Source organism: Rissa tridactyla, chromosome 1 (genome assembly GCF_028500815.1).
Source record: "Rissa tridactyla isolate bRisTri1 chromosome 1, bRisTri1.patW.cur.20221130, whole genome shotgun sequence".
Classification (NCBI taxonomy): Eukaryota; Metazoa; Chordata; class Aves; order Charadriiformes; family Laridae; genus Rissa; species Rissa tridactyla.
The window spans coordinates 164,664,882-164,682,821 of record NC_071466.1 but is presented as its reverse complement, the minus strand read 5'-3'; the positions used below and the strand labels follow the sequence as shown (position 1 = coordinate 164,682,821).

The 17,940-nt window shown below is 57.9% G+C and overlaps 1 protein-coding gene across 4 annotated transcripts; it reads left to right on the top strand.

The window, feature by feature from the left end:
- Nucleotides 1–7,437: 7,437 nt before the first annotated feature.
- TNFRSF13C (TNF receptor superfamily member 13C) lies at nucleotides 7,438–15,901 on the top strand. 4 transcript variants are annotated; one of them, XM_054188821.1, is made up of 4 exons: nucleotides 7,438–7,654; nucleotides 10,596–10,694; nucleotides 11,231–11,425; nucleotides 12,997–15,901. In XM_054188821.1, the coding sequence occupies exons 1-4, from the start codon at nucleotides 7,501–7,503 to the stop codon at nucleotides 13,317–13,319; spliced, it is 771 nt and encodes a 256-aa protein (XP_054044796.1). In that variant the 5' UTR covers nucleotides 7,438–7,500; the 3' UTR covers nucleotides 13,320–15,901. The 4 variants fall into 4 exon arrangements, with proteins under 4 accessions (XP_054044796.1, XP_054044795.1, XP_054044798.1 ...); XM_054188820.1 differs by having other exon boundaries at nucleotides 11,228–11,425; XM_054188823.1 differs by lacking the exon at nucleotides 7,438–7,654 and having other exon boundaries at nucleotides 10,489–10,694.
- Nucleotides 15,902–17,940: the final 2,039 nt, after the last annotated feature.

The window sequence follows — 17,940 nt, the reverse complement described above, 5'->3', positions numbered from 1 at the left end:
GGGCGAATTGACATTGTTTTGGGGTCACAAATCTGGAATTGGGTGGAAACATTCAGAAGAAACCATTTTTCCCTAATTAGTAGAGGTTGATTTTTACCTAAGTTCTGGGGGAGGAGGGTTTGGTGGGACCTGCTTGCCAGGCGCCTCCTGAGATTGGCCGTGTTTTGTGGTCCTTACATGCCTGAGTATGCTGCAGGCAGGGAGGCTGCCTGAAACTGGGCTGTGTTCCTTCTCATAAGGCATTGCAACATGGTTGGGTTTTGTTGTGAACTGGAACAAAACCACACTTTGAAATGCTGAAATTCCCCGCTCAGTACAATTATCCTTGAATTGGCCAGTGGGAGAAATCAAAGTCTCTGGATCTGTTCCTCACTGTTAAATATTAATACGGCGTGGCAATACTAGACAGGATGGTGTCCCCTCGGGTTGGCTCTGTGCAGGAGGGGCCGTCTTGGCTGTGAAGAAACGGTGCGCAAGAGAGGATGGGCACAAGGGACTCAGGAGTGATGTGACTTGTTCGGACTCCTTGGCAGCTGAGTAGCGCGGGCTCCCGGCCCATGCTGGGCCACGTTTCCCTTGCTGGGGGCTCTTTCTGCTGGAGCTGACATGTGCCACAATGCTGACAACCCTCATCCCCTCTGAGCTCGCCGTGCAGTGGGGTGTTCTGCGAGGAGCCACGAAAGGCGCCGTGACCGTCCCCCCACCCCGCCACCTCCTTTGCCGAGGGAAGTCAGTGGTGTGTGAAAGAGAAGCCTGTGTTTTACATACATGCAGGCTGCCTCCCCGCCGCCAGCCCAGGTGCAGCTGCGGGCTGGGTGCGAGAGCCCCGGGGGCTCTGCACGTCACGGGAAGGAGCACTGAGGTGGGGTGAGGACAAAAACAAAGAGAGAAGCCACCTCCCCTTGGGAAACCTGGCCTTGGTGCACAGAAGCTGCTTTGTCATTTGGATCCTGCCACCCTCTTGGCACTACAACAAGCTGTGCCAGGGCCAGCTGAAGCACCCATGCTCCAGAGCAGTCCGCATGCAGGGGACAGAGGCACACTTGTGAGCACTTGGAAAGATCTAAAAAGCCCAGCTAGCATTAAGCACACTGCGGGGGCTTCCCCCATTTTCTGGCAGCTTGGAGTATTTTTCTTTCCTGTCTTCCGATGGAAGTTCTCCAGTCCTAGCGTGTGCCCACCCTGTAGTGACGGGGTGATGGTGCCATGCTGCTACTGGGCCTGCCTTGCTCCTGCCCTCCTGGCTATGCAGTCGCAGTGCTCAGGTTGACGAAACACCTTGCGTGTTTACTGAGGGTCTGCAGTCCTTGAGGCACCATTGCTGTCTGCACTGATCAGCTCAAAGCTCTCCTGAACCTCTGTGCTGGCTGCTCTCCTAGGTTTGACAGGAGTGTTGGCATTGCCCCAGTGTGGACATTTTTGTTTATTATTTTTTTTCCCCACCACTGCTACGTTTCCTTTTCTTGCTCTTCCAGAGATTACAGATATGAAGCCTGGGCTGCACTTGACTCGGCTCAGTATATAACAACCTGTGGCTCGTGCTGCAGTGGAGCACCTCTCTTCAAAGCAATGTGCCAGCGTCAACTAATTAATCCTCATTCCTCTGTGGGACTGAGGGGTGACTCAGTGCCTTGCGCTGTTATGCCGAGCAGCAGAGGATCAAAGGCATTGGAGTTGGGGAAGTCCTAGGATAGTGGTGTCACTCTGTGCTTGCACACCGGGCACCTTTAAAGGCTCGGTCTTGCACGCTTTTTTCCAGGGCTCCTTTTTAGCCATGCAGAGAAGGGCTGAAAGCTCTGCTAACTTATAGACAGGACTGGAGCTGCCTTCACCTTGCTCTGTAGGGAGTGTTTTTGCTACCTGGTGTTCCCTTTTGATCTTTTCCATCCTGTTGCTCCTCTGTTATAACCCAAGCTGGCCCTCATGAGCAGTTCTCCTCACCAACAGGTCCCCCACGCATCCCCAGCATCCCTGCTTGGCTATGCTGAGCCACGGGTGTGTGCGTCCGGGTGAAAAGCAAGGGCAGGGAGGCTTAGGCACTGTGGAAATAGAGCTGCTGTGGTGGTGCACATCCCTCTTGGGCTTCGTGACCCCCAACAAGCTGCACGCCAGGCTGTGCTGGCGTGGCACAGTGGCCCTGAAGAAGTGCAAACAAACCCCAACACTTGGCCTTGGGCTACCCTGGCATCCATTCTGCCTCTGCAAGTGAGCTGCTCCCAGGGAAGAGAACGGGAGCTGCTTGCGTGCAGATGTTGCATAATACTGACCTAGTTCGAACACAAGTTTGAGGGCTGGGAAGTGTTTGCCTGGCCCGTGGGGAAGAGAAAACCCCTCTGGGTTGAGGGCTGCTGCAACCGCGTCCTCTACTCTGAGCTACAAAGGAGATGAAACGTGAAGCGTGTGCTTTCTCCAGAACCTGGCTCTTCCCTCTTGCCCAGGTTGCATGTGGCGCATCACCTGCACGAGTCCCCTCTGCGTGTGTACGAGCCGTGGTTTGGCTGAGCTCAGCCACTGCATGGGACTAATATATAGTGATGGTGTCCTATAAATTATATAGTCGGTATGTTCGCCATCTGCTCTGCGCTGCAAGCTGAGTGTGATTGAGACCTTCCCCCCTCCTTCCCAAAGCTTGACTCTCTTGCCAAGCTTGAAGTGTGCACGGATCTCCCATAAGTGGTTCTGATTGAATCAGGTAAACAGGGAATTTTTTAAGCAGGCTGCAATGTTCCTTGCACCCGAAGTGAGAGCTGAAGCATAGGCCAGCATCCTATTACCATGAGACTATGAGTAAAAACCGAGTCTGATTTCATGCTAATTAGGTTCTAAAGGGAGTGAATCTTGATTGCAGTGGTCATATCAAAGAATCAAAATAGTAATGCAAAAAGCAAAGGAAACCCCAGAGTGATTCATATGAGAAGGGGAAATAAAGACAGTCATGGAGGAAGAAGGAGTTTGAGGGGGACTGAATTGCTCTGCTGCCCAAAAGCAGAGGGGATTTGAATCAGATTATCCTCATTAGATGTCTCCTTAAAGCATCATCAAGCTAAATGAATGGTCCGGGGGAGAGCTTGCAGGCACGGTGTCTGTGATTATCACCAGGGACTTACAGTCCTAGTTATCTAGCTTAGAGACAAGATTATTAGGGGGTATAAAGCTGTATCTGCCCTCAGCCTCTAATGTGCATTTTTAGGTTGGGTGATGGGAGATGCTACATTGCTGCATGGTCCCTCGGAAGCCTGCCTGCGTCCTCCAGTGGTCCAGCCCTCCACGGCGCTGTGGGTGCAGCGTGGAGGGGGAAGGCAAGTGTGAGACAGGGAGCTGTGGTGGCCAGGAGACGTTCCCCAGGGGCGGATGAGCAGCCTTGCCGGTGGACTGTGACAGAGGGCAGGACCTCCCCTGTGGGTGCTCTCACTGAGATGGGAAATGGGGAAAGGGATCTTGGAGGGGGTGATTATGTCTGCCTGCCTCGGCAGTACTGCTCACCCTCCCCAGCATCTGCTTTCCCATGTCAGCCTGTGTTGGTGCAACTCATTCTTCTTCAGCCTCTAAGGCCCCGAAGGCTCAGAACCCAGTGGGGCTGTTACAGGGGGAGCCCCTGCGAGCTGGGGGGGGACCCTCCCTTTGAAAGGGAATCGATGGACTTTGCCCACATGTCCCTTGGGGGCTGGGGGTGAGCGGGGCACAGGGCTGTTGGCAGTCCCTCTGCACCTCCCCAGCTCTACATCCGCAGCAGCCTGTCACCCTTCCCTTCCTCTCCTTCCCCACCTGATGAATCGCTTCCCTGTTGCTTCTCCGGGCTTTGGCAGGATGGCTAAGACCGTGCCCAGATGCCAGCCAGGAGACGAGGGGCATGGGCCAAATCCTGTCAGCTCTCTCCTATGTCACATCCTTAATGAGGCTATTGAAATTTGTCATGTTAATCTGCATTTAAGCCAGACTTTTTACACCAGACCACTAGCTGAAGGTCTGTGAGAAGCTGGAGAATGGTATGGGGTACTAGCAAGCGGGGCAATGCCACCGCAGACTAATGAAACGTTGTTGTCACGGAGGTGCTTTGGCTGGAGAGGGAGGAGAGGGGAAGCTGTCAGCTGGAGCCTCGCAGCTGACAGCGCGGCGGTGACAAGCTTACTGCCGGAGGCAGCCGTCCGGCCACGAGGCCTGCTTCGGCTCAGTGGAAACCCGCTTCCTTGCTTCTCATCCCGGTTTGGGTCTGCATTCATGTCCAAACATGTGCCACTTGTTCCTCCTGCAGCTCTGCAGTCCCTCTCAGTGCTCTGGGGCTGAAACCAGCTTGAGTTTGGCATCTGACTGGCCAAGCAGCCTACAGTCAAAATCCCTGTATTCCCTCCGCTCAGTGTCATCCAGCTGGGCGTCATCCAGCGGTGACAAACAGAAAAGCTGGAGCTCCCCGGCGGTGGGGGTGAGGGAGGGTGGCCTTGCACCTACTACCACTGCCTGGGTCTGGGGTGGTGGGATGTGGGAGTCACAAAAGCCAGCTTGAGAGACCTGTTTCTGGAGCAGTGGTTAGTACTGGAAACCATACAGCCTCCTGTACTCTTACTCCTGCTTAGGCAGTGGCGATCTACAGGTGCCACAGGATTTTTTGGGGGTGTTTTGGTGTGTTCTGTTCCCTGTTTGAGCTGTGCTTTAAGTTATCCAGGCACGCTGCTGGTTTTGAGCATTTCTGTTAGGATGGCTCTGGTGGCCAATGCTGAGGAGCGTGACAGTGGAGCAGCCGTGCCAGGGCTGGGCTGAAGTCCTGGAGGTTGGTGGGGCGTTATTTGTGTATGGGGAAGAAGTGTGGTTGGGCAGGCAGCAGAGTAAATTGCAACAAATGAGTGCGGTCAGGACAAGCATCCTTTCTTCTGTGTTGGAATAGCTCACAAGCACCTTCCTATTTTCTCAGGCTGCCTTCTTATTCAAATGTATTCACCAAACCATTCCCGCGCGTGAGCCGGAGCCGCAGCTCTGCTGCAGGCAGTTCATTGTAACGAAGCGCTATGCAAAATGTAGTCGGGGCTGCTTAGTTTAGTTTTGACTTCCAGGCTGCCCCCAACTGGTTTCCTGTCCCTTGCTGCTGGAACAAGCTGCAAAGGGTGGGGGCTCAAAGGGAGGCAGCCCCTTGCCTTCAGCAGGCTTTGATTTTTTGGCTCTGGAGTCGTCTGCTGGAGAACTCCGTGCCCCGAGCGCACAGCAGTGGGGCTCCTCGTGGGAAGTGCCGGCGGAGGTTTCTGCGTTCAGCCTGCTGTCCCAGGGAGGTTTCTGCCCCGGCGTATGCACGCCTGAACCAGCTGAACCCACCTGCTTGGAGGTCTGTAGTGCGGCAGTGCATTGCCCTCAGCCATTTGTTTCTGTTTTGGTGCTGGAGGTGCTGCCTGGCCCTGCCAAGGCACGTGAATGGTCCCTAACCAGCCGCAGGCGAAGCTCGGGGGGCACTTGGCCTCCACCCACCCACCCAAGGGGATGAGCGTGCGGTCCCACCCATCCTTAGGGTGGGGATGGAGGCACCAGCCCTGCCGCAGGCAGAGCAGGCAGCAGGATTTGCTCGCAGGGAGGTCCAGGCAGCAGAGCCAGACTCAGCCAATGGTGTGCTGTTCATGACATTGGAGGGGCTTCTGAAAGCCCAGGCAGTGTCTGGGGAGAGTCCCACCATGCTCTGCAGAGTGGCAAGAGCAGCCAGCACACCAGCTGGAAACACCCCTCACTCTCTCACCACAGTCTGCTCCTGGCAGGGGAAGTCAAAGGCTCAGGTCCCCCAGGGCAGGACTGGGGAGGGGGTGTTCCCTCATGTCCTCAGTGGTGCCGTGTCCCTTTTGGGCTCTCTGGAGCAGGGACGGGGAATGGGCAGAGGGAGCTTGAGCCCAGGCAGTCCTGACCCACCACCCTCCCTCTGCAACCCTGGAGGGGTCTTCCAAGGGCACACCACTATAAAAGCCTAATTTGGGTGCTCAGTATTACCCCTGCAGGGGTCCAAGTCCCCTTGCAGAGGGAGCCAAGGACACTTGCTCATTTTTCCTTAACTTCATGGACAAGCACAGCTCAGGGGCTTTTAAACAAGAAGGGGAAGAGACAAACGATGTTCAGCATAGCCGGTGCCACCAGGGCACTGCCCCACGCCAAACTCCCGGTACAGGTGGCTGACCAGTGCCATAAAAATCCTTGGTGAGAAGCAGAGTGCCCGTGGAGAGGTCTGGATTTAGGGTGTTGGTGAATCTCTTGAAGCCTTTGTTTTCCCACCTTATTCCTAAAATCTTCCCAGGTTTTGTCCCTAAGTCTGGCTGGCTTTGAGAAGGCAGAGCAAAGTTGGGTCTGGGCCGTGCTGGGGCATCCTGGTGGATGCCAAGGAGAAGGTTTGTGTTGGAGCTCTGAGAAACCAGCTCCCAAGAGCCATAGTGGGACCTTTCAGGAGGGAGTGCTTCCCACCTGCTGGAGCAGAGGCACTGGGAAGGGACGCAGCCGTCAAGTGCCAAATGTACTTTGGGGGTTGGCTCCAGCCAAAGCCTTCCAGTGGCACCATCTGGATGTGGGGCAGATATCGGGCTGTGCCGAGGTGTTCCTGGGGCGTTGGGTGCATCCTGTCAGACATTTGTCCCAAGGTGACTGGGTCTGCTTGATAAACACCTCACGGCTTCTCTGATCGACAAGCTTTTGGGTTTCCGGTGCACACGAGCACAAGGTGAACTTTCGGTGGATATTTTCTGCTACGGGTGGTTCTGCAAGCGCGTGCGTGAGTCACTTCACCCACCCCTGACACCAGAGGAACCACTCACACGAGTCCAGTCACTCAAGTGTACACAACCACTCGCAGGACGATGCTGTCCTTCCCCACCTCTGGGACCACCGGCACTGCCCTGTCCCTTGCTGGGCTGTCCGCAGGGATCCCAGCAGCTGACCTCAGCCGAAGCTGGTCTTCCCAGTGCACGGTTGGAGCAAACAGCACTGGAAATCGAGCTCTCTGACTCCAGGATTAAGATATAATTTTTAAATAGCTCCTTTGATATCTTTGCTGGTTTATTTGTTTAATAAAAGCACTTAGTTAGCCGGAGTCCCAGGCTCCTGGGGCTTTCGTTTCTCTGCAGAGGAGATAAGAAAAGCGCATTTCCTTATCCAGTGAGTCATTTTTTCTGCTCTTTAATTATGCATTTGTGCTGTTATCAAGCGTATTCAACTCTTAGATGCAGAGAGTTCGAACTACTCACCGAGCTTTAACTTCTGCTGCTCCAAAAACGGTGAACAGCCGTTACGAAGGGCAGGGGAGGCAAAGATGGGGGAGATGAAGAGGGGGATGGCTGATGCCCGGAGCTGACTGGGCAGCCTGGGCCGTGCTGGTGAGCAGGCACACGTGCGAGTGCCGCTGGGGAAGTCAACGGGGATTTTCTCCATGAGTAAGCATTATCGTGTGTGAATTCAAACATTGTTTTCTTGGACCAGGAGGAAGCAGACGGGCCGGGAAGGGAGTGTGAAAGAGCTGAAGAAGGGGATAAAAAGGGGGCTCAGAAAATGGGAGGGAATAGGGTAAGATCAGTCACGACGATGAGGCTGCAACATCCTTCCACGCAACAGGACCCGGGAGCACGTTACTTGCAGGAGGACATCACGGCTGCCATCCCTGGACTCCCCACCAAGCATTCGCAGCTTCAGGTTTTCACTCCAGGTACCAAAATGGGAGCCATCAGCTCCTGAGCTCTATTGTAAACCTCGCCCTCTGTGTCAAAAGCAACGTCTAGGTACCTCGGTTTGGGCTTTCCCTGGTGCATATATTTGACTGGAGGGGTCACAGAGTTAATCTGTAAGCGTGGTACAGCAGATGCTAGGACCCATTTCCCCCTGGCTCCCCCCCGCATTAAGCCAAGCAGGGAGAGGAGAGGGGAGGGAGAGGGGCAGGGTGACAGTGCTACGGTGGGACCCAGGGGAATAGGGGCTGGGGGTCCTAGTTGCCGAGAGACAACTGACCCGAGGGAAGCCTGGGGAGTGGGGTGGATTTCAGGGGGGAGGACGAGACAGGAATGATGCAGCAGTGTCCCCCTTTGGGAAAAGGGGATCAGCAGGTAGAAATAGCCCAGGGCAGGAGGAACAGCAAAGCCTTTGGAGCCATGAGCAGGGGCAGGTGTCCTGACAGAGCACTGGCTCTTTTGTGGGGGTCCTCTGCCCCCGTGCACGGCACCAGCCCACAAGGCAAGATGTTGTCTGCTCCCTCGTCCCTACCCTTATGCTTCTGCGAGCTGCCTGCCAGGGACAGTGAGCGGTCTAGGTGCCCTCTCCTCTGTGAAGCTCAGATGTGGCCTGGAGTGAGCCTGAGCTTTTCTCCTGACCCCTCAGCCCTCCCTGCTGGGGCTTTCTGACCCCCTGAAGATGCTCCCGGTGCACCCTGCTGCTGGACTCATGCCCCTCCTTCTCCCAGGCTTGCACCACAGCCCTGCTCCTTGCCCGGGGCATCCAAGATGATCACCCATCCAGGGAGCTGGGTGAGGTGGGATATGGAGAGATGTCCTCCGCCGGCAGCTACCTGCGCAGGGGTGAGCACAGCCGGTTCAGCGCAAGCATGGAGGTGGAGGGTGCTGAGCTGACCGTGCCGCTTGTGGCTTCGGAGCTCGGGGCCGTGCCAAGAGAGGGAAGTGATTGGTGTGTCCCTGCTCACTCGGGGATTTTTACTTTGACTAAGAACAGAGGGGGAATAACTGAGTCATAGATGCGGGAATGACGGCCGAGCTCTTGCAGCTCCTCGGGGGAGCCCGCAGCCTCCCTGGCCTTGTCACGGCCATCCCCGCCGCACAGCGAGGGTGCTCCCCAGCAGCCAGGCACCAGTGCAAGGGGTGAGGGAGTGAGCGGCTGGGCACACCGGCTGGAAAGGGAAGTGAAATTGCAGCAGGCGTGGAACCGGCAGGCAGTGACCAGTTTTGGTCGGGACTTTCACTCGCCCGGAGCCCAGCGGCGCCTGGCGGGGAGGACTGAGATGGTGCTGGGGCTGCTTTGGTGCTGCCCTGGTGCAAGCCACCCTCCGGGGATGCTGCCAGCAGGGAGGGAGACATGGTTGGGGGGCTGGAAGGGCCCCACCGTAGTGCATCTCCTGCCCCGCGGGGCATGGGGTGCTGGAGAGCCATGCTTGGGGTGCGACTAGTGCAGGGACTTGGTGCCTGCATCCCGCCCGCGGCTTCAGGGGGTGGGGTGCAGAAGCTGTGGGCTCAGCTTGCCCAAAAGCCATTGGAGAGGGACAGGAATATCCAGGGACCAGATCCTCTGGCCTGTCTCAGAGGAGCTCAGTTGCCCAGCAAGGACACCTGATACTCTGTCACCTCAAGCCAAAGAGTCCTTTGGCTTTTCTCTCCCTCCCCTCCAGAACAGCAAATGGCAGAGACCTCGCTAGAAAGAGCTTGGAGGCCATAGCTGCTGCAAGCAGGAGACTCCAGCAGTAAAGCCCCATTAGGTCTCTCCTGGCCAGGACAAGTCTCCTGTGCTGCTTCCTTCAGTTGAGAGCAAGCCAGCAACTGTGGCTGGTCCCTTTCTTTCCTACGGGGTGAAGGAAAAGCGGATGTGACTTTTGTTTGGTAAGGACAGAGAAGAGCCATGTGTAGCACTGAAATCCATCACTTATCCACTTCAGATCTCAAGCACCGACCTTTGACGTATGGGTGCTGGTGGCAGAAGGTTTCTCCTACTCACGATCAGGAACAACTAAAACCATTAAGAGTTTTTTTAGTCCCTTACAAGTGTATGGGGACTGGACTTCCTTGGTGTGACCTGCTTTGCCCATGCCCTGGGCAGTTATTGAGCAGAACCAGATCTGAACCCTGAAGAATGAGACACGGTGCCAGGGGACTGGGATGGTCCTTGACACAGGTCTAGGTCCGGGATGGAGAGGATGGAGAGAACAAGGTGTTGGAGAGCACCATCATGGGGGTGGGATTGTAGGGATGGAGGACACACACCAGTCGGCCTGCCCGTGCAGCAGTCACTAACAGGCAGCGTCCTGGGGGCAGTGGCAGCTTTTAAAAGGGGAAACCTCACTACCCTTGCATGCTTTTCTCCTCCAGCCCTTTTCTGCATTTTCCAAGCCAGATCCATGGCCTTGGAACAGGGTCTTGTAAAGATCTTGGGCACAGGAAAGTATCCTGTAGGCACTGGAGAATGCCGAGGGGGCTTTTTGCCAGCCGGCGAGGGGGAGTGCAGGCTGGGGGACAAACCTGGGCTGGAGGCGACGTATGGTTTGGCTGGGGAAAGGTGAGAGCCAAGGAGGTGACACTGTTGGGCTGGGGCACCATGCCACTGGGCATGGATGGGCTGCTGCATGGCTGGGACACACCAGGGGCTGTGAGGATTTCGGAAGCGTATTTTGGAGGAGAAGTGTAGTTTGAGGGCGCGTTGCACGGGCAGGCAGGGGTAGGGCTTGGGCGCTTGCTCTCCTCCTCCCTGTTGAAGATCCGCCCCAGGGCAAGCGTAGCGATCACAAGCCCCAAGGGAGACGACGCAGCTTGACAGACTGTATCTCCCGCTGCCACGGGCCCCGAGGCGCTGCGATTTCACACTCGGGCGACCCCTTCGCCGCCACGCCATGCGGGAGCCAGGCTCTCACTTGCACTCTGCCATGTCCTCATCAGGAAAAGCTGCTGCTCCCTCCCCCTGCCTGTCCTCCCAGTGCTTCGATCTCCTGACCAGGTCCTGTGTCCAGTGCTCCGACTTGTTCAAGGAGAACGCAAGTAAGGAGACAAGGGCGGCCGTGGACTGAGCTCCCCGGGGCTGGGTGGTAGTGGGCCAAGGGGGCTGGGGGCACACCAGGGGTGGGCGGGTGGAGGGGACCTTTTCCTGCGTATGGTGATGGACGTGGTGACGGAGAATGGAGCGCTGCCTTCACCTGGAGGAGGAGGAGGAGGAGGAGGAGAGAGGAAGAGGGCGGCCAGTTCCAATGAGGGGAACGCAGTATGGGGAGAAGACGGATGATCCAGCCTGGCGTGGGGGTCACGGGTGACCATGAGAAGACCATGACCCCCAGGGGTATCATGAGAAGAACAGGATGCGCTCATCTCCCCCCAGCCAGGAACAGCAGTGGGTGAGACAAGGGTCCAGGCATGGGGATGGTTCGTTGCGGGTGGTGGATGGGTAGTGATGAAGAGCCGCTCTCCTTCCCCGCCATCACAGCCCTGAGGCCGACGGCTGGATGGGAAATGCTGCTGCCCTCCTTCCCTTCCCCCAGCTCTCCTCCTCCTGACACTGACGGTGTTTCACCTCACAGCAGAGCCTGCCCGCATGGCGCCCACCTCCCCCCTGGTGCCCACTCTCCCATCGGTGGACCTGCCCAGCACCCTCCTGATCTTCGGCGTTCCAGCGGTGGTGGGGCTCATCCTAGCTCTGGCTGCCCTCTGGGGCTTCCTGGCCTGCAAGGTGGGCAAGCAGAGGAGGAAGAGGAAGGCAGCGGATGAGGAGGCCAAAGGTAGGGGACCTCTTGCTCTCCCTGTCTCAGCATCCTAAGGCTCCCAGGGCAGATGGAATTGCTTGCTGCTGGCTCCCCCAAGGCACGTCCTTGTTGAGACCAGCTCCACCTCAACAGTTCCTCCACCTCGCCCGGTTCCGTGGGCACCCCAGGGCATTTTGGGGCAGCTGATCTGCCCCCTGCATGACAGTGTCCTATGTCCCCTGGAAGCCCACAGCTGCACCTGGCTCACAGCAGGACCCTGCTAAATTTTCCCACCTTTTGCCAGGTGTCCCTGTGCCTTCGCTTGCTTAAAGCACCCACTGGCACCGTACCCTCTCCGTGGGGGACAGGAACAGACCACCAGCAAGTTGTCTGTCCCTCTACCCTAGCAGCCGGAGGGCCATGGATGGAGCAGGGGCTGCAGGGATGGCGGTGGACAAATGGCAGTCCCATCTTGACTGCCCAGCCTGGCATTGCCATTTGGGATGCCCGGTGCCCTCCAATGTGTGCCTCAAAGACCCCAGTGCTGCCAAGACCAGCCCTGTTGGCAGGATGCCAGCGCACCACACGGGGTCATCCCCAAAGGCATCAAAAATAGGGCTGGGGGGCAAGGGACAGGGCTGAGCCTTTTCTGGCAGGGTATTTCCAGGGGATGAGACCGTGGTGCCCTGTGATGGCGCATCTTGTTGGGGCATCAGCCGGGGGCCAGGTGGCCGCTTCCTCCCTCGGGGACCCCCACCCTGGTGCTGACTCAACCCTGGCCACTCTTCTCAGAAATGGTCTCGCCTGGTTTCACCCTTCCCCACCCCCCAGCAGGGGGTATGGCTCCCTGGGGGATGCTGGCACCCATCATCGCCCCACCACCCGGGTGGGTGTCCTTGGGGGGTGGCGGAGCCGGGGGCAGCCAGTGCTCGCACCCCAGCTTGCCCACATGCCACCAGCGGTGCCGGCCGGGTGACTCAGACCTGGGGGGACATTACCTGGGGCCTTTCTGCTAAACCGAGTGCAGCTGTGACAGCCTGTGACGCACCCGCCTGGGAAAAATACCAAGAATGAAAGCAGAGGGAGAAATCCAGTGGCAAGAGAGGTCCAGCCATGATGGAGAGCGCCGGAGGCACCTCCCCTGCCGCATGCGGTGGTCCCTGTCCTTCTGGGCTGCACCCGGGCAGGCCCACCACTGTGCCACTGGATGTGTGGAAAGTCACGGGAGGCTTGGGGCCGGCGGCGCACGCCTGTGTTCGAAGCATGTAAACAAGTCTATTTTTAAGTGGGAGGCGGTTGGGGAGGGCAAAGCCACCGAGGGCCGGGCTCCTCTGCCTTTGGCAGGGTTTAGCGAGAGGGCTTGAAGTGCAAGTGCAAGTTTCTGCCTTTCCCTGTTGTTTTTTGGGGATGGGGGGGTAAACCCCTTTAGTTGTAAGCAGGAGGAGCTCTACAGCAGGAGAGGTGTGGTGGGGACCTTGCGGGCTCCTCCTGCTCCAGCTCCGTCTTCCCCCCCATCCCATGTGTCCCCAAGGGTGGGATCCTCTCCGTGGGACCCACCTGGCCCCACTTTGTAAGCCCCATAACCCCCTTTTCTTGCCCCCTCCCAGCAAACACGGATGCTGCCAGCCCCCTGCCTGAACCAGGCTGCCAGGACGCTGCTGTGCCGGAGGGAGATGCCATCCTGGCCACAGCCCCATGCCCGCATCATAATGGAGGCCTGAAGATGGCGGGGCCACCTGGGAAAGCCGGGGCAAAGCGGAGGCCGTGCTGCCAGGGCGATGCTGACGGCGACATCATCCTGCTCTCTGCCGTGTACTCCCAGCACGAGGAGTGCAACCACAGCTTCCCGCTGCCCGCCACCGAGCTGGGGGCCACGGCCCTGGTCACCACCAAAACCACCCAGAACTGCTCCAGCGAGGAGAGAGCCTGAGGGTGGGGAGAACGGGGTTGAAGCACTCTGGATGCTCCCTGTGGACACCCAGAGCCCGTTCTCAGGGTCAGGCGAAGCCTTGCACGGACATGAGCTGACTGAGGACTGTGTTTTGCCTCAAGCAAGATCGACCTTCTAGGATCACTGCCCTTTTCCACTTTCCCCACTTGCGCCGAGTCCCAGCTTGCACCAGTAAGCGCTGGAGGAAGCCCAAGTGGATCACGCCGAGTTACACTGAACTGCCGACAGCTGCCGCAGCCATGCCATCGGGAGGAGGCAGAGGAGACGTGGCTGGTGAGGCTGGAGCGTGGCGGGGGCTGCTGTGCCATTTGCCAGGCTGCAGTTGTGCCAGGATGGGTCTGCTGCCGGATGGGCAATTCTTGGGGACACAGGGCTGGAATAGCAGAAAGAGGGGGAGAAAGGGAAGATGGAGAGGGAAGCAGGGAGTTACATTAGGTTTAAGTCCCACACTGCTGCTATTAGCTCGATTTTTGCTACTGACCTCAATAAAAGGAGGCTTGAGGCCATATGGAGCAAGGCGCATCCAGCATCTTCTCCATTCACAGTCCTGCCCCCTCCTCTTCTGCACGCCATAATATCCAGGTCTCTTCTCCCTCTGGGCGCTCTCGTGTGGTGGCAGGCATCCACCAGCGGTTGTGGAAACCCCCTCTGTAGTCCATCTTCCCGAGCAGGGAGCAAGGGAGGAAAAAAAATCCATCTTTACTCTGACCTATAATCACTGAAGTCAGGGAGGACCAGGGGCAGGCAATGGAGTCTGCTGGTCTAGAGATGCTCCATGAGCTTGTCATTGCAGCCCCAGACAGCCGTCACTTCAGCTCACAGTGGCTGCAGAAACACTGCATGTCACTTGGGATGACAGGGCTCCCGGTGATGGATGTTTCCACGCCATGCAAAACCAGGCAGGGAGTGATGCGAGCGTAGGCGGGATGACTTAATTTATGTGAGTGTCTTCAAGGCTTTGCCTGCGTACCAGAGCTGGCCGGCGGTGCTGGTCCAAGGCATTTCTCTCTAGATGGTCTTTCTCACTCGCCTGCAAGTGACTTTATTGTGCAGGAAGGGCTCTGCTTCAGAAACGAACTCGTTAGTGTGAGATTGCTGTTCTCGAGTAATTACAGCAGCTGATCTCCCTGGCTGAACAGAGCCCAGTCAATGGCTTGGGTGAGAAACACCGCTGGCCCCAGATGGGGTGGTGAGGCAATTAGGTGTGCCTTGGGGGGGTTATTTGCACGACGTGCCATCTTGGTGGCAGCCTGGGTGAGCTCTTCCTTCTGCAAGGTGGCCTCCTCACCCGTCAGGCTTTGGGACTGAGCAAAGGTGGCCAAGCAAAGTGTGAGAGCACTGCTGCTAAGTGACGATGACCACCGAGGGCCACAGCTCACGGTAGGGTCACCCAGTGGCACTGTGCAGGGGGGATGTCCCTCTGATGAGAGGAAGGTGACCCTCCACCCAAGCCTGAGCTGTCTTCTGGGGCTGCAGAACCAGATGCTGCTGTCGAAGTGTGTGACCCTCCCCCTTCTCCCCTGCTGTGGCACTGGAGCCAGACTCACAGCATCCGTCCCATAAGGGGAACCATAGGGGCTGCCACAGGCGCCAAGGCCCAAATTCCTCGCCACAACTCCTCTCCCAGACCTAAATACACTGGTTGAGGTGAGACTTCATCCAGCTGAGGCTCCGCATGACCCAGGATGGGATGGCTCCCCATCTCAGCCTCGGGGCTGGAGATGGCAGAGGGGCTGGTCCATGTGCTCAGTGACTGTCCCTTGGGGCTCCAGGCACCTGTGGCTCGCCAGCAGGAGATGTGGAGGCTTCAGCACTGTGCTCCCAATTATCCACAGCAGGAGGAGTATCCCTGCAGCACAAATCGGGCATCTCCTCATCCCCATGCTCCGCACCTGGCCCTGTGAAGTGACTTTGAGCAACCTTTGTGCATCTGGAGTAGGGAAATGAGCGAAGCCAGGCCGGGGACATTTTGGCAGTGGAAGAAGGACTGCTCATGGGAGGCAGAGCAACCTGCTTCACGGGAGACGGGGGTGAGAGGGAAAGGGAGCAGGACTGTCAGGCTCCTTTCCCGATTCCTGCCTGGTGACTGCCGTGGCTCAGCCCCGCAGATGCACTGCCCATCCCGACCAGTGTGGTAATTTGCAAAAGAAACTCCCGTACAACTCCTGTTGGAAAAAAACATCTTTCTGCTCAGGTAAGAGCTTCTGCTTTCATTTCTGATACAGCTTCAGTCAGGCATCTCCTCTCCAGGATGCCGCTGGCATCTGCAGTTCACAGAAGTGGCATTTCAATCCACATTGGATTCCTCAGCTGTCAAGTGCCTCTCAGATTCCCTCTCTGTTATGGCATACGGAGCGTCTTCCACACATCCTGCCTGCACGGCTGCCAGGGTGGTGGGGCAGTGCTCCCCGCTGCCCGGCCTGCCTGGGCCTGGGGGAGATTTGCAACCCTCTCTGTGCACGCTTCTCCATCCTTATGTACAGGGCAGGGGGCTGTCCGTCCTGTCTGCATGGAGAGCAGAGGGGATGGAGATGAAAAATATGGCTGTAAAAATTAAAGAATAAAGTGAACCCATTGGCAATGCACGCTTAGAGGTCTGTGTGGGGAGACGCCTTCTCGATCCCCATTCCCCTGGCCTCAGGGGTCCTCCTGAGGGACAGTGGTCCCAGGGGGTAGAGCAGGGCCTTGAGCTGGAGAGGCTCCCTCTGCGCCGGCTTCACCGGCATGTCCCCTGCACACAGCCACCTGCTTGGCCAGGGACTACCTGAGCCTGGCCACCTCCACCCCCCCCACTGCCTTCCCAGGAGCTGGCTGATGGGGCGGGGAGCAGGGCAAGCGGTTTTGGTGGCGGGGAGTGTTGCCCATCTTTGAATTTCCACAGCAGTTTCTCACTTCCCCCTGCGAGGCAGGAGCTGTGCTTCCTCCCCGGCCCGGCACCCGCCCCATTGCCCACACGACTGCCTAGAAAGGCTGGTGAGGATGGGCTTCACCTGGCCGCAGGGGTACAGGGTTTCGGAGAGAGCCAGGGGAAAGTCTGAGGAAACCCCGTGGCAAGAGGAAGGAGCCGGGGCTAAAACCCTCCTTGTTGCAAAACCACCACCTCAGGCGTATCCCTAGCCATTTTAACCCCACCAACCCCACTATGATGGAGGTCACGGGGGCATTTGAGTTCCTGGAAGTCCCATCAATGATGCTGGTGGTAAAGGGCAGAAGCCTTGGTGTCCCTAGGGATGGGGGTGATTTTCATCCCTGGTCCTACTCGCAGGAGCCAGCTGGCCAACGTAGTGGCACAGGGAGAGGAGGCAGCAGAGGTACCCTGGCCAAGGGTCTTATTCTGCAGTCACCGGTCACATCCGCCAAACCTTCCTCAATCCCACAGGCTCCCAACGTGCTTGGCCTTCCTCCACCAGCCTCTCCGCCCGGGTCCTTCTCCTTCCCTTTCTCCTCTCTCCTCCCATTGCTGGTTCACCCACAAGTTTAGTGACTTAGACCCACTAAGTCTCCTGATAGTTCACCCACAGGCACAGCTACTCCAGCACAAAGCCCCCCTCATGGACCTCCACAGACCCAGCTTGCCCCTCCATGGGCTTTCTGTGGGTGCTGGACCTTGACAGCAGGCAGGGTAAGGTGGGCACCATGCACGAAGCAATACTCCGATGGCCAACGTCCAACAGGGACCACCTGTCTCAGGGTACAGCCTCTGATCCCCCCACTCACTGCAAAAAGACCGGGGCTGCGTGGCCACCCCACCACCTACCAGAGCCTTTCCCACCACCCGCTTCCCAGTGCCAGCGTAGCAGAGGGACACGTGGGTGCCCCTGCAGTCCCCATGGGGACACCCGTGGGAGGCCATGGGTGACAATGAGAGGCCAGCAGGCCCGGGGCAGCTGCCACAAGGTGGCACTGACACGGCACGCCGGCCTGCACGGCTGCAGCGCCGCAGGGGAGCTGCACGGGAGGGTGAATGCCCAAATGCAGCAAGGGGAGCTGGGGAGGGCCAGGCAGGCTGGTGGCCAGTCCCAGTTTGGCCAGACAGAAGGGTGACAGCTGGGTCTGACTCCATCTGGCCATGCAGCCTATCACCATGGCCTCTGGGCTGCCCGGTAGAAACGGCTGCTGGTGGATCTGGCCGCGGGGCCCATCACCACAGCCTCTGGGCTGCTCAGGAGAAATGATCGTTGGTGGATGGGCATCTATGGGCAGAGCAGTGGTGGGACAACCAGAGACAGAATGGGATGCGGGGAGCTGCTGCGCCTTCTCCCAGCAGCACTGAGAACCTCTACCATTGCCGAGCTCCCCAGAGCAGCCCATCCCCAGTGGTGTCAGGCCTCCCGGGAACTCCCCAGGACTTGGACCTGCCAGCCAGCACTTCCCTTCCTCATCCCCTCTTCCATCAGCCTCTACCAAAAAAACCCCTAGCATGCTACCCACCAAGCTCCCCAGCTGGAAAAGGCCCCGGGCTGGGGAGAAGAGGCCGCCCGGTCCCCTGTGCCAGGCTGTCGGGGGACCACAGCCTTCCTGATGCCACTCATCAGCATCCCTCCCTAATCGCTACCCACTGCCTAATGACAGTAATTAGGAAGAGCGAAGCTGCCTGGGG

What these genes read in the sequence shown, in the direction of transcription:
- TNFRSF13C (XM_054188820.1), top strand. Translation starts at nt 7,501, where the DNA reads ATGGGAGGGAATAGGGTAAGATCAGTCACGACGATGAGGCTGCAACAT. An exon ending in GCTTCAGGTTTTCACTCCAG is followed by an intron (nt 7,655 to 10,595) that starts GTACCAAAATGG and finishes TGTCCTCATCAG; the next exon opens with GAAAAGCTGCTGCTCCCTCC. An exon ending in AGCGGATGAGGAGGCCAAAG is followed by an intron (nt 11,426 to 12,996) that starts GTAGGGGACCTC and finishes GCCCCCTCCCAG; the next exon opens with CAAACACGGATGCTGCCAGC.